Below are 15,995 nucleotides of genomic sequence, written 5' to 3' on the forward strand. Positions count from 1 at the left end.
GACGGCAACAATCCGTATAATATCATATATAAAACATTTTGATTTTGTCTTTATTTTCAATCAATTAGTACTTACTAACAAAATAGTTGGACCTTGTTCAGGTTTGGTTTTCAGGACTGTAGTTGGGGTCTTCTACTGCAAGCGAATGGGCCAGGAGAGAGACGTTGCGCCTGCGAGTCTCTACTTAGGGCAGCAAATAGGGAAAAAGGAAACATGTCCGAAACACAGATGAGAGCGCGCTGCTGCCGCCCTCTGGACGTTTATCTTTCAGGTGGACAAACACAAAGGACTCTTAAGGGTTTGTTTGTCCCACCTGAAAGGTAAATGTCCAGCCCGTCTTAATTACCAACACAACAGTTTCCACCCTTCTTTATTTATCCAGTAAAACGGCCCATCGGCTGAGGATCAATTTCCTGTCCTCTGTAACAGGATCTGCCCACTTCATTTATCAGCTAAATCCATATTTATTATAACAGGCGCGATGGTTTCATTGGATCAATTTACGGTGATGTGCAGTGACATGCGCTAACAGTGTGTCAATTTAGTTTATGTTTTATTTTTTATATTCATACATTGCCTAATAAAAATAGTTGGTTGGTCAAATGGCTGCATTGTGCTGCAATGATGCATATTAAATTAAACCATAAATCGGAACCGTGTAGCCTGAAACACACACCAAAATATAATTTGAAACAACAGTAGATACCTGGGCTACGACATATGTGGCTGCAGACCTCAGACACTTCTGGCAGCCCTCAGTCACACTCATCTGCATTATCATGAATGGCTTTTTTCCCTAATGTGTATGCGTGTGTGTCCTCCGTATAGCCTAATTGTGTTCCCTAGACAGACAGTAGTCCAGGGGAGGGGGTGCAGGCAGCAGTATGTTAATGTGTCAGTGAGCCAGTGTCGCTGCAGGGCAGGGGGGGTGGGTGGCTGATAATGATGAGATGTGCGGAGTCGGACGACGGAGGGGAGGGGAGGGGAGTGTGCTGTGCTGTGTTGTGTGAGTGTGTGTGTGTGTGTGTGTGTGTGTGTGTGTGTGTGTGTGTGTGTGTGCGTGCGTGCGTGCGTGTGGATGGGGGTAGTCAATATCTCATCCCCACATTGTCCCATGGATCCCCCACTGGCGCCGCGCAGGAGCGCAGAGCAGGAGCCCAACCGGTTCACAGGACTGCGCCGCTTTTTAAGGTTGTCTGGAAGCAATCAGTCCGGGGAAAAGGTCTGTCAGAGGGATTGTGGAAGTGGCTGCAGACGCACATTGTCCCCTCCCCTCTCTCTCTCTCTCTCTCTACATCTCCCTGCCCTTCCTTTGTGTGTGTGTGTGTGTGTGTGTGTGTGTGTGTGTGTGTGTGTGAGACCGTTCTCTAGACTCCAGGAAGTAGCCAATTTTATCTAACCGTTTTCCATTTCAGTCTGACTGCGAGAGCCTGTCTGCATTCTGGTCTGCATGAAGGTGCGCGAGGAGAGTTGTATTTAACATTATGGATCGCCATGTTTGAACCACAACCCTTGTCTTTATTTATTTCAAACCCAGTTAACAGACCGGTGCACCCAGCTGCATGGACCAATCTTATAGTCTAGTGTCTCTTAAACTATGGGGGCCTGATCCAAATGGGGCTGTGGACCACTTATGTATGGGACCTTACAGACTGCATGTTAGGGACTGTATGAAAATGATTAGGGCAGAGAATGAGACGAAATATAAATTGCTACCAAGGTTATTTAAGGGATGGGTCTGTTTTTATTTAATTGGGGTTGTCATTTTCTATAGTAGATCTTGGTCCCGCTGTTCTCTCAGTCGCTGTGCTTTTCTTTTTTGTGCTCTGCTATCCCATTACCTTTATGACATGTCGCCACTGTACTGTCTAGTAACAGTGGGTGACTATCATTTGACAACAAAACTGATCTTATCAGGGTTCGTACTAGGTGCTTGAAATCCCTGAAAATGCTTGAATTTTAATGTTGTGTTTTCAAAGTTTGAAAAGTGCTTGAATTTTGGATAACGTGCTTGAAAATGCTTGAAATTGTATCTGTATTGCATTTCTTTCACAACAAGCAGCTATAGAATAGAAGTTGAATTTCTTATCCTTCTGGTATTACAAAACACAATTTTAGTTCTTTATAGTGTAATACCATCTCTTTTAATGTGATTTAAAAAAAGGTGAAATAATAATTTGCAATATGCATTCGTAGAACGTAATTTATCGTAGCCATAAGGTGCTGGAACAGCTTCAAAATGGACCTTAAAATTGTGTGAATTGTGAATTGTGTGAACCCTGCCTTATGAACCCGGCCATGTGATGGCAGCTGATTGTGTGAATGTGTCCCATATCTGTCCAATCAGTGACCTAAGTTTCTAAGGGTCCCAATAGGAGTCACGTTTTTTTTCCTAGTTTAGTAAATTAAAAAAAAATGAAATAGTCTGGGGCCCCTGCACACCTGGGGCCCCTAGGATGCAGCCTAGGCCAGCCTGTGCATTAATCCACCTCTGGTTGTATGACATACTTATCAGAGTATCACCTACAGTAGATGACAATCAGCTCAGCCTCAGTTTGGAGAAGCAGGCCGGAGGACAGACATGGAAGCTGCTGTTGGGGGCAGCATCAGTCACCTATAAAAACAATAGGTGTATGCTAAGTGTATACACCTATTGTGTATACTATATTTAGAATATTTTAACCACTTTACCGTGACATCAGACAGCCCTTTCCTTTGGCACTACATTTCTCAACGTATTCCTACCAGACCAGCCTGGGTCAGGCTTTCCGCGGTAATGATATATCCTGTAAGAGGATATTAATTAGTCAATGGTCTCTGTTGTCTTTGGACATTATGGGAAAGGTCACAAATCAATGAGCAGTACTGCGTAATAGCTTAATTGGCTTTTTATATGGTTTTTGCATCAATGTGATGAAGTACCTGGACTTGTCAGGTATTTAAAGTGCTGGATATGCCAGAAATGGACATTCCTGTCTGGCTGTTTTGTCCGTAAACTGTTTGTCAATTTATTTTTCCAGATAAGTGACTTAACAATATCAAGATATACACTGATACAGTATAAACGTACACACACTGTTCCCCGTTAAACCAATAATTTCACAAGGTTTGTTATGTGAGATGATTTACGTTCTATGAGTTTGAATATTACGAGTTAAAAAAATAAATAAAACGTTTTGGGCTGTAGCATCAAATGTTTAATTTCCTCCGCCATAGTCCAGAGCTGATTCAAAAGAGGGCACGCAGCGGGGTAAAGCAGACTTATAGCAGAAGAAGGATGATTAATATTCTAGATAGCAGTCCTGGCCTTTACTATAATTTATTGACACAGTGACTGCCTCCAGACAAGGGGTCATGCATATGCAATTAAAGAGGCTTATTCTGTCTGAACCACAGTGCTCAGAATAGGCTGGAGATGGCACACAGGGAGCTCGTCAGTGCTAAAGATAAGAACAATAAAAATAAGTTTAATTAAAAAGATAGGAGATTTTTTTTTTCACCACTTGCAAATCTGACATGTTCAGGAAAGCACAAAGTACTTATATTGGTAAATGTCACTGTATAATGAAAAAAATAATAATCATGGGGTGAATAGCCAGAAACTGCTGGATGTGCTTCTGTTCTCATTTTATTGAATTAATCTCCAGCTGTGGTTCCACCATAATGAGAGAGAGAGGGGATGGTGTGATGTCCCGGCCGCGAACATGCTGTCGAACAAAGAAGCCAGGATTACAATATTAGTTGTAGATTCACCTGCCGAACACTCTTTTTTTGCTGACCTTTCAGTGGATGGTTTGAGGTCAAAGGTCACCTCACGTTTTCTCCTCTATCTGTTTAAAACAAAGATAAGTTTTCCTTTCCCCCCCCCCAATTCTTAAAAAAACCGTTTATTAGATTTTAGGCATGCACATACAATTGTGTCATCAGAGCATTTATGAAATTAGTTTAATTTGTTCTGGCAGACAGGTCCTGCCCCTCCCCCGCTCAGACCCATTTCCAGCCATCCACACCCTGTGCAGACCAATCACGACCATTTATCTCATGTGAGGCGGGTTTAAAAACGATGACTGACAGCTTCATTGTCCAGTCTGCATGCAAGTTTCCTTCGCTATATCTCACATTAAGTACTTTAGTGTACTGTTTATCTGAAATTTGAAAAAGTTGGCTGTGTTTGTGAAATTCGGAAAAAGGAACTGAGGATAAATGATGCCAGGCTATAAAAATAAAATGTATACATTCCCTCCCTTTATACATAAACATTATAAAAATGTGACAAATGACATTGCTAAACAAATAACTTGACTGTAAACACACAAAAAAGGATAACAGCTAACAGTAAACAGTGTCCGTAACAGACAGGAATATCTTCAAACCACAGAAGTCGCTTCAATCAGAAATGAGTGGGAAATGTACTGTATATTTAATGAACTGGAAGAATTAACCTCATAGTTCCCCAAATTTATTGGAGGAACTACGAAATGGAAGTCCGATTTATTCCGATCTAAGAGGATAAAGGAAGTCTTTGATCCAGTGCGTATGAATGGGAGATACTGTAGATTTCCAATTGGTCAATATTAATTTTCTAAGCAGTAGGGTGACAAACGTTTAGACATCTTTTTTTTGATGTAGAAAGGGAAGATAATGAGGTAAAGACCCCAGTCAAATGTGATGGGCTGTTCAAAATCTCTGTCCAATGAGTACTGTGTGTAGGGAAGGGCAAAGCAAGAACATGTGTGTGAGGTCTGCAGGAGATTTCTGACACAAGTTCTATTTCTAAGTCAGAAAATGTCGTCCTGTTGAAGGGAAAGTGGGTAAAATACAATCTGACATCACAATAAAAAAGCTGCCAATAACCAAAGAGCTCATCTCACGGGTCCACAAAGTGAAACATTACAATGTCAAATGAACAGGAAAGCTCCAGAAAATATTGGTCAGTGATATTACACCTCTGGGTGCAGGAGGAGACAGATAGCTACAAATCACAGACATTATCTCAACAGGGGAGCTTTAAAACAGAAGCAGTGGGGCAAAAGATGTCTTTCATCATCGATGAATTGGTTGGTCTATAAAATGACATAAAATGGTCATGCAATTCCAAAAGCCTAAGGGGGTGTCACCAAATGACTTCCTTTGGCAGATGAACGCTCCAAAACCCAAACATATTAAAGGTGGAATATGGAGAATGAGCAGAACAGCGCCATCTAGTGTCTCAAGATCGTAGTCGCAACAACAAAATATAATCCAGCAGTCGGGTTGCCAGGTTCGTTGCCGAGTGTGTCAAGCGATCAGCCTGCACCATGTCAAGTGATGAATCATACAGGGTAACGACTGATTTGGACTAATCAATTCATTTTACATCAGTATTTAATGTTAGCCAGTCTTCAACTGGAAGTCTTCCTTTGAGTCGTGTGTAACCGATTAGCTAGCTCTCAACTCAAAATGATTCCTGTTTCTGTAGCAACAACAGACAACCATGGCAACCCACGATTCCCAACGCTGTTGGCTGGTACAATGTAAACAGAACGTGACAGAACATCATTGTCAAACAAATTAAAACATTTTTTTTTAATTCAGACTAAATATATTTTTTTATGGAAAAGCAATACTTTCAATTTTTACCCCCTCAAAATGCCCTGTGGGTGTATTATTATTATTATTATTATTATTATTATTATTATTACTATTTTTAAATAAAGCTTTTAATAAAGATTCTACATATTCAACCTTTAATGTTATTATCACATGAAACAACAAAAGCAGAACATAATCATAACTGAGAAGCTGGAAATAAGGAACGTTTGGTTTAAAAATGACTTCTATTCCATACATATTGTGCCCATTGGTTAATCAATTTGTGTGCTAAATGCAAATAAAGCCTGTGAAATAAGTATATTTCTAAGTGTTATTCAGCCACAGTTTCCCTTTAGATGACATGATACAATATAGATAAACAGAGCTATAAAAATATGTTGCATCGAGGATTCCCACATTATCTGTAAGCGCGGTACGTACACATCACAGGTGTACGTACCATCAAATGTGAGCAGAATCACAAGGTAAATTAGCTCATTATGAAACTGTTGACATAAAGGAATGTAAATGTTTGTATCCCGAGGCAGTGGTTCAATCCAGCCAATCTGGAGGTCCCAAGATTCACCTGAGGGGCCGTGAGATTATTAATAATATAAGGGAAAACAATCTCAGCTATGGAAATGAATGACTTTAATGACCGGTTTGCCCGCCTTCATTGTAAAGTATGGATAGTTTTTCCTCTTCAGGCCTTGAACATTTGAACTGTAACAATGGGAGAGGCAACGTAGCTCTTTGATTTAACTGCTCACAACTCAAAGACGTGCACAACCTGCATAGTATATCTTTAAACAGTAATAACATATTCTACCTTTTAAAAATGGAAGTACTTCTGTGACCTTACCGATCGACTTTGACAACTTTTGACTCTTCTCCACTCGTTACATTAAGTTTGATGTCAAAGTCACACAAACTTTTCAATGGGTTTTTATCGCAAAAGTCAAACAAGAATGAAACACAGTGTACCTCATTTGAAATGTCCCAGCTTCTGCAATTTCCCTGCTTGGGATCAATAAAGTATTTCTATTCTTTTCTATTTCCTTTCTAAGAAAGGCAACTTAAAACACTAGAGATAAAACATGAAAGACGATTTAATCCTTTTAATATTTCTGCATCTTTCTCTTTTAACAGCTACTTACAAAACGTATGAGAACTCTACAGATGTATTATCTTAAATCTAACTAAACAGAATAAGTTAATAACATTAAACGCACAGAAAACTAACAGTTCAAAACTTCTTTAAAAGTTCAAAGCTTCCACCAACAACAGCTCAGTCTGTTCCGTCAGATGAGACGGAAACTCGATCAGAGGCACATCGCAGCCTGCAGACGGTAGACGGTCAATAAAAAGCACCGTGATACAATATTAATCACTTTCAATTGATCAGAACTTTTCAAATGGATCAAACTCAGACTGGTGCATTGTGATGCATCAATGTTTTTTTTTACACCCCCACATACCACCATCATACATTTATGTACTTGTTAAAAATTGATATGTAGAAAACCATCACAAGCACTTATAAAACGCATGGAAGTCGCAGGCTCACTGAAGCCTTTTTCTACGATCCTTATAGACTAAAATAGTGTTTTATTCATGTCTCCTTCTCTGCAGGAACATTTCTTATCCTCATGTTTGTGTGTGAGATTTTCTCTTATTCAAAGGGGTTTTTGTCGAAACATCTTTTTAATGTGGGATTTGTGTCTAGAAGCTGTAGTTTGATAAAAAATGTTAATACCCAGTGACGGATGCTGTATAGAACAGGTCATTTTATGTTCACATTTCTTATCCCTGGTATTTTTTTTTTTTTTTTTCATGAATTCAATTTGTGACATTTTTATCGAGGTAGCTGGAGGCCTCAGTGACCCAGTTCTCTTTATAGGCCATGTGTGAAAAAATTAGGAAGATCTGCATATACAGTATGCAATTGGTCTACAAAGAAACATGTAAATGTAAAACAAACAAAAAAAAAACATGATAAATGAAACAGAACGAGAAAATGAGGATACAGGTGTGTGTTTTAAAGTGTTTCGTAAGGTTTCGTAAGGTGAGGTGATATTGTTCACCTTCTGTAAACTTAGGTTTGCTGGTATCTGGCAGACATCAAAAGCACAGCCTGTCGGTCTCGTCTTTATATCTCTTTGTGTATTTTCAACAGACGGTCCAGCTCATCGAGACTCTGTTTTCATTCCACTGAAGATCTGTAGGAAGGAATGACAATAGGTGTTATATTTGTTTATTTCCATAGTTACTAACTCGGTGCTGTTCTCATGCTGCGCGCGAGCTTCCCCCCCTTGCTGTAACCGAGCCTAACAACCTTCCATCGTTACCGTGGTAATCTGTCATACTAATGAGTTCTGTGTCACTAGGGCCAACCACTACTTAATACAGAGCCACTTCGGTAAACTGGTCTACAGTGCCCTACTTTTTTCCATCACTCAATAGACGCTGATCCGGGTATGACCTCGGCTTCTGGAGCCACACTGCGATGGCACACCGCAACACAATCTCGCCCAGACCTTGAGGAAAATGTACCAGCCTGTAAAATAAACTACCCATCCCAGAATCCCCTGGCCCATCCATCTTCCTGCTGTCACCTGAAACGGGAGCCCATGGTAAGGTGACCCCCCACACCATGATGGAACAAGGAGGGCCATGTCACTTTGTGAAAACCTCCCCTCAACCATCTGGCACTGCGATAATAGAGCTGGAAGCAGGTGAGCGGGAGAGAAAGCGTCTGGATAATTTGTCCTCGAGCGTGCAGCCTCACTGTAACCTACTGACGACCCCGTGTAGAAAATGGGCCATTCTTTGCATCAAATTGCATCCATTATATTGTCCTTGAGAATGAGAGAATTTCAGGCATGAAAATCAATACAATAGAGACGAAAGGCATGAAATTCTCTTGGGAAGTGGGAGCTGCAGCGACACAGTGGGTGCCATTGTGCCATAAACTTTTCCCCCCAAAGTGGTCTCATGCCTCCGTTTCTGCTGCCTCTGCAGCTATGACCACAACAGGCAACAATGAGACATGAGAGACACACGCAGTGCTAACGTTTATTGATATTCTGTGATGCAGATATAAACAGCATGTGACAGTTTTAGGCAGATTTTCTTTTGTGTTTGCTGTGCAGATGCACGAAAGCACTGTAGCAGTAAATGAACCGAGGGAGCAGGGATGAAGCCCATACAGCTGACAGACTGTCCTGGTTACTGTATCCAAGTAAAGTAACAGAACGGTCTCAAAATGAAAGTCAATATCTTCCTAATCAAACGTGCCCGATGACAGTAGTGGTTCCCCACCAGAGGGGTTGTGAGATGATTAATAAGGAATAGGACAAATCAAAAACCTATTTCTGCTACATACTATGACTCTGCTCTATTTTCTCCTTTTTTATTTGAAAATATCAGACAGCACAAGCTTGTGTTCTGTCTATATCGAGGCTCATATTACTTTTGTTAAAAGGTGTAATACAGTATGTAGTATTATCCTAAGAATCCTGTGGTGGTGTCTGTATCTGAAGAGAGCCTGCCCTCTGTCCAGATTTCCTGTTTTATTCTTATCTTGGTCTGTGAAGGACGTTTGCGGTGGCTGTTTAACTCCCAGTTAATAACAGCGTGTAGGCCCATCCCCCTCAGCGTTTTATACTGACACACAGGGTACAAGGCAGTGGGTTTGTTATACCAACACACACAAAAAGAGACAGGGTGAAGCTCTGCATTCACTCATAATCCAGCAGTGCAGCACCTTTCAGTGGAGTTTTGCGAAGGTGTGTGTGTGTTTATTTGCGCTTTGAAAGTAACCACCATGAAATAATGAGACAATACAGTTTTATTTCCCTGACTTACTGCTTTGTCCTCACTCTCTAGCTTGCTCAACATTCACTGTGCGCTCTACGGCATTGAGCCAGGGCCGACTCAGAACGTTACTTTCTGTATATCATACCTTCAAAATAAAACAAGCTACCTAGGATGCTGAACAGGAGATTCCAATTTATTTGGTTAATGTGAAATATACTGTAAATGCAACAATTTATCTTAATGGATTAAGACTTTGATTTGACTGTATGTCCATGTTCTTCCCTGAACGAGACACTGTTTCACTTTGCTGAATAACCATTTGACACTTTGGTTGGTTTGATTTCATATTTTTATTTAAACTCCTATTTCCAAAGTAATATTCGCCACAAAATGACAGCTGTTGCCGTATTATATGTAATCATATAAAGCCAGTTTCCCACCTGGGAAGAATCAAAGTATAGTACCTCAGTTTTTCTTTCATTAGTAGCAGTCATTTAAGCACTACTACTATTTACATTTTGGGGGGTTGAATATGTATAAAAAAAAACAATATACATGAAAATAAATAATTTAATACAAAGTCTCTAGTTAAACATGCAAATAAAGTGACAAATCAAAGAGACAACTGTAATTATGCACAATCGGACAGGAGGAGGTTTAATGACTTGTACATGTAAGTACTTGCCTTGGGATTTCATCCGGAAGAAAAATGGAAAAGTCAGGGTAAAGTCAATAAACGGGCTGGAAGCAACAATCAAATTAGAGTGATGTGTAATATTATCCAGGGACTGAAATGAACCATTAATTATACTATAATCCAATGCGGTCTACTGGAAGTAGCCACCATGCATATTGACAAACAGGACTTTCTGTTCGTGATCTCTTTCTCTGACCTTTTTTTTTTTAAAGTTTATTTTACAAACACAAATCGTTTATACAAACACATCGTATCCGGAGAACAATGTAGGTCAAAGTAAAACGCTAAATTATGATGAGATACTTAAAACTCAATATCATATAAGTTATTCATAAGTTCTTTGTACGTCTTTCAAGTCTTGAATATGAAGTCGGTACTATTTCTTAGCATTCAGTGCAGTGAAAAGGAACCAGAGCAGTGTAACACTTAGGTGCATGTGTATGATTGACCTTTTCTTTGTAAGCAAGAAAAAAAAAACCCACGTAGGATTATCCATCGCCAGTGTGCTGAGCAGTTTTACAGAAGGGATGTAACTCGGCGTGTGCTGTGGAACCAGGTGAAGCTGCCCAGGTGTTAAATCGGTACTCCCCACAGGACTGACCGTACATAAGTGGGCGCTACTGTGTGAACTGTTAGCCAGTCCAGACGACGCTTCACAGTGTTGAAGCAGAGGATTTATTATGATATGAGGGAAAAAAAGAGCTTGTGCTGCATAAAAAGAATCACTAGTCTGTACAAGGTCGAGGCACTTTCAAAGCAGCGTGCACATACTATAAAGGGCAATGCGCACACACCCACCAAAACACACTCACACACCCAAACACACACACACACACACACACACACACATGCCGTCAGTATTTGTTTCCTATACTGAACAGGGATGAAGACATACACAACTCTGCTACAGCCGGTGTTTCAGCCAGAGTCCATGCTGAACAGCTCGATGCCATGTGGGCTCCAGTGGAGGCCGACCCCAGAGTTGAAGACCAGGGACCAGACGTACGGGATGAAGAAATCTTCTGGCTGGTCTTCCTCCACATACTTAAACTTGAGCTCCGGAAACTTCTATTGATAGAAAAAGAGAATGAAAAGAAAATTGGTAGGATGCACAATCAAGATATTTCTGTCTAACGTTCAGTAACATTGACACTATTTGTAATAATGTTAAGAAACATTTATTAAATTACAGCATTTCGGTACTAGACCTTCATTTTTCCTGATGAAGGTGTAGTACCAAAAGAGTGTGTGTGAGGATTCAACTTTTTTTGGACTTATTCCTACCTCTCCTACACAACTGTCTAAAGTTACAGATGTGCCGAGTATCCTTCTGTTTTATAAAGAAACATAAAAAAAAATGGGGGAAAACCCGTCCGGGCACAGCGGCTCCGCTTCGAGACAGGGTTTCACAACTCTAGAAAATGAACATGGTGATAAACATTTAATCTTCCGTCATAATGATTGCCAGGTACAGGGTAAAATTAGCCTCTATATGAACTTGGGTAGTTTCTAAGCCCGACCCCAAGTGTTTTTGGACTGGGCAAGATTTCAATTCCAACTGTAAATAAAATAAATATGATTTACTTTTTGTACTTGTAACATTAACAGAATTATTACAAGCTTAAATCAAGTCTTTTCAGTGCAGTAACAGACATTCGTGTCACTATTTCCGACGTGCCGACTTGAATGCTCTGCACAGCTCAAGAACTGCCATGACATATTCCATAGAGATTGTAACATTTCTCCTAGTTAATGAGAGGCGGGAGTCTCATAACACTAGGTTATTCAATATAGCACGAAGCATTACTGCATGACTGAAAAACACACGCGCACAAAAAAAAAAAAAACTTAGGGAAATATGTGCCAACCCGGCCCCGATACAAGCCCCGGGGAATTTTGAGAAATTACAGCCCGGGCCGGGTCTAATCAGGTTCAAGCAGAGAATACAATCTCTAGTTCAGGCTAATCATCTTCTGGGAATGTGTGCTTGCACATATTTGAGTGGTGACTACTGTGCGTTGCCTGCTGATGTTGCATTGAATTGTGACAGAAGTTGAGCAGGGTCGGACTTTTCGTGCCAGATGACCCTTCGTTGTTTGTATGTAATGTCTGCAACAGTTTTTCACACAACAGTGCGATTGTTGGCCTGAGCGTGGCCTGAGATGTCAACACCACCAAGATATTGCCTTCAACCACATTGGATATTTATAAAGAGCTGTGACCAACGCAGTGACATCTCTGCTGCTACACAGGTAGGTTAACTTGTTCAGGCCTCTCAGTAATCACTCTTCATCGGGTACAGTAGCTCTCTGCCTGGCAGATGTAATTCCATCTGTCTGTAAGATAAAATTGCTTACAGCTGCCTGCAGCACAGGTATCACTCTGTGGTCCGACCACTGACCTCTTAAAGGGACGGCTAATGTGCTAACGTCACTTCAGGACCCCATAGAGGACTGGATATCGACAGCTACAGTCCACCTGTCACTCAGAAACTACCCAGAGATAAATTAGACCTCGATACATACAACAAGTAAAGAAATAAGCAACAAACAAAAGGCAATATAATAAACTGAAACCAAACATAGTGGTGTAACTTTACAGAGCAGTCAGCCACCATGACCTTATTGTTGAGACCTGTGAAGAAGTGCTGAGTAACCTGATTACTTGGTAATAGCCACTCAACCCATCAACCTGCAGCTTGTCATGACATGGCTTGATAATGGACAAAACACTTACTGAGTTGGACCAGGAGAGGTTATCAAGTTCATGCTGTGTAGAGCCTCAGTGTTGATTAGGCCGGTGCTATGTTGCATACTTTGCAATTTTTTTTTTGGCAGTTTTCAAGCCTTTATTGAGTAGGACAGACAGGAAATGGGGTGACAGAGAGGGGGGGAAACATGCAGCAAAGGTTGGAGTCGAAGCCTTGCTACCTTCAGCTTCTTTACATGGGGCGACTGCTCTAACCACTGTGCCACCAGCCGCACCTATGGATGAATTTTAGAGCTGAAATTATTAGTCGATAAAGCAATACGTTGATTGCAAAGTAATGATTCAAACTATTTGGATAATGTGAATAATTTTCATATTTTTCAGAACGAAATGTGGAAGTTCCAAAGTTCCAGCATCTCAAATTGAGAAGAATGTTTTCTGTCTCCTATGATAATAAATGAAATATCTTTGGACAAAACAAGACATTTTAATAAGACTGTGGGGAACTGTGATAATCATTTTGGTTTTATTATTTTGGCATTTGAATCAAATTAATTGGTAAATCAATTGTTTGTTCTATAAAAGGAATAATACGGAAAAAGTGATAAATGCTCATTATAATGTCCCAAGTTTACAATGACAAAAAAAACAGAGAAACAGAAAATCTTCACATAAGCAAGGATCTACTCTTTTGCTTGAACAGTGACTAAAACGTGCCCCAATCTCCTTCCATAACAAGATGTAGGGCTCCTCTCAGAACTGTCGACATAAGAAGGATGTTCAAGTCTTTTTCCAAACCCACTTGAAGCCAACACAAACCCACCTAACAGCAGGTAGGCAGCAAAAGAAAGGCATCAATAATACAAGGGTACCTCATTAAATCCTCCTGTCTACACACGCATGTATACGCACACACACACGGCCCGTAATCAGTCTGCAGTGAAAGATAGACGCTGAGGTCCCACTCCGGTCTATTGAGTGCTGGCTGGCTCTATTCACTGCCACACTATCGGTATCATAATGACACAGACAGAGGGGCTACGGGGTCACAGGCCATATGCCAGGCTACTGAGGCCAGACCACACACACCACCGCCATTGTGATGGCTAGACACAATGCAGGAGCTGTATTATCTGGCTGGTGTTTGTGTGTAGGTTACTGTCTCGTAGGCAAGCTTACCAACTCATCAAATGTTCATGACACTGATGGTGACAGTTACTCAACCCAGGCTCACTTTTACTTGCTGCATATGAGATGTTATATTGCAAAGTTTTTAAATTTGAAGATGGAAATTCATTTGATTCTATTTAGCAGCTGGCAACGCTTTATATTAAGGTCCTTGTAATAAATACTAAACATTAGATCAACCCTAACAAGGCACTGTCCCTGCTTTGGAACTGGTAGCTGAAAAAAGCAGAGTTGACTGTTAATAGTTGCATAATCAAGGATTTATTAACCCTAACCATGCAATATGCTTGCTTTAGACCTGGTGGCCTCAAAAGCAGAATTAAATGTTAATAAATGCATAATAATGTGTTTCTAATAAGTGCTTATAGATGTTTTATAATCCAACAATAAAGTGTGCTATTATTAACACTAGTCTTATATATATTATATTTAAAAGGCCCTTATTACCTATTAACTAAGGTTTATTAAAAAGACCTTGACATGAACCGTCACCTAGAAGCACAAACAAACTTGGAGTCAGGTGAGCTGATTAATGTCCATGCCATGATAATCCTGATTTCATAACAAGCTAATTATGTCATTAAGATAATTCCAGCATGAATCAGCAAACACTGCTATGTCAATAAACATGTGTTGTATCAACATTGTTTTTATCTTAAAGCATTAAGGAATCAAAACGTTTCCCTCATTAATTTGCAGATATATGGAAACATGCTTCAAACATTTAGCAGATCATCTATGTATATGAGGAACATGTGAGCAGTAACTGTCGTGACGTTGAAGTAACTGTTTTCATAAGAACACATCTATAGAGGGACATCAAACCAATATGGCAATATAATGTTTCATATTGCAGATTTCCATAGCAGCAAGACATTAAAAGAACAGTATTCCAGTTCAAGTGTTCTCTCAAACCACGACTAACCTGCAACTGAATATGAGAAGCACTTCATCATGACCCCTGAATGCAGCATTCAGTTTACAGAACAAACGAAACGAATCAGAGCTTGGCTACAAGCTCACACATCATCTTTTCTCAGCCACTACTGTGGACATTTGAATGCTTTGTGCCTTTGAAAATACAATTCTAATTGGCCTAACATCAACAATAAAAGCAGAGTGTTCCTTTCAACCAATGCACTATCCAACATTTTCTCTTAGAAACAAGTATGCACCTCTCTTAGGCCTCTCTGGTGTATTGTGCCATTGTTTATTGTGTGCAAAGGTTACTGTCGGGACATAAAGAAACATCAAGAATACTGACACACACGTGTTCTAAAAGCATGGGTACTACGTTAAAACATTTTCTAACTCAATAGTATTTTGTGAGAGCTTTATGAAACTACCAACAAAAGAACAAAATGCTCCTAAAACTGGAACATCGGAGCATACAAATGTTTTACATAATTGCAGCCTTCTTGCCGAGAGTTTAATTTGAGGATTGATACCGCTCATGTCTGTACACTAAATATGGACAGCCGGCCGCCAGTTAGCTTAACTTAGCACACAGACTGGAGACAGGGGGAACAGCTAGCCTGGCTCTGTCCCAAGGTAGTAAACTTTGCCTACCAGCACCTCTAAAGCTTACTTCTTAATGCATGTTATATCTCCCAGTTGAGAAAAAAGTACTGCAGTTAAACCCTTGTTAACCCACAACATTGTTTATATTCTTTGGTTTTAATATATACAGTGTTTCGGGTCTTTATGCTCAACAAAGCTAACCTCCTTGACATTAAGCATACAAATATGAAGAGGATGAAAAAAAAAAGCATATTTCTCAACTTGCTAATCGATAAAAGCGGTCAATGTGGTGTCCACATCAGTACAGCCGGCAGTGCATAGACTGAATAGTAAGTGGAAATGATGCACCCCGTGCCACTAAAACAATCATCCTAGAACATAATGAGAGGTCTACGAGACAAGTGCCAACAGGAGAAGAAATTATTAACCTAAACAGCAGGAAGTTACAGTCCCCCGCCACCATTTTCTCTAGATAATGAGCACCAAATGA

At 40.2% G+C, this 15,995-nt stretch overlaps 1 protein-coding gene across 1 annotated transcript in view; it reads right to left on the reverse strand.

The window, feature by feature from the left end:
• Window positions 1-9,780: 9,780 nt before the first annotated feature.
• dym (dymeclin) overlaps window positions 9,781-15,995 on the reverse strand; it is a 56,224-nt gene continuing 50,009 nt past the window's right edge. The window contains exon 17 of the mRNA XM_083930007.1: window positions 9,781-11,155. Coding sequence (XP_083786133.1) covers window positions 11,006-11,155 — 150 coding nt within the window. The 3' untranslated portion in view covers window positions 9,781-11,005. The remainder of the gene's footprint in view (window positions 11,156-15,995) is intronic.

Source organism: Echiichthys vipera, assembly GCF_963691815.1.
Source record: "Echiichthys vipera genome assembly, chromosome: 16".
NCBI lineage: Eukaryota > Metazoa > Chordata > Actinopteri > Perciformes > Trachinidae > Echiichthys > Echiichthys vipera.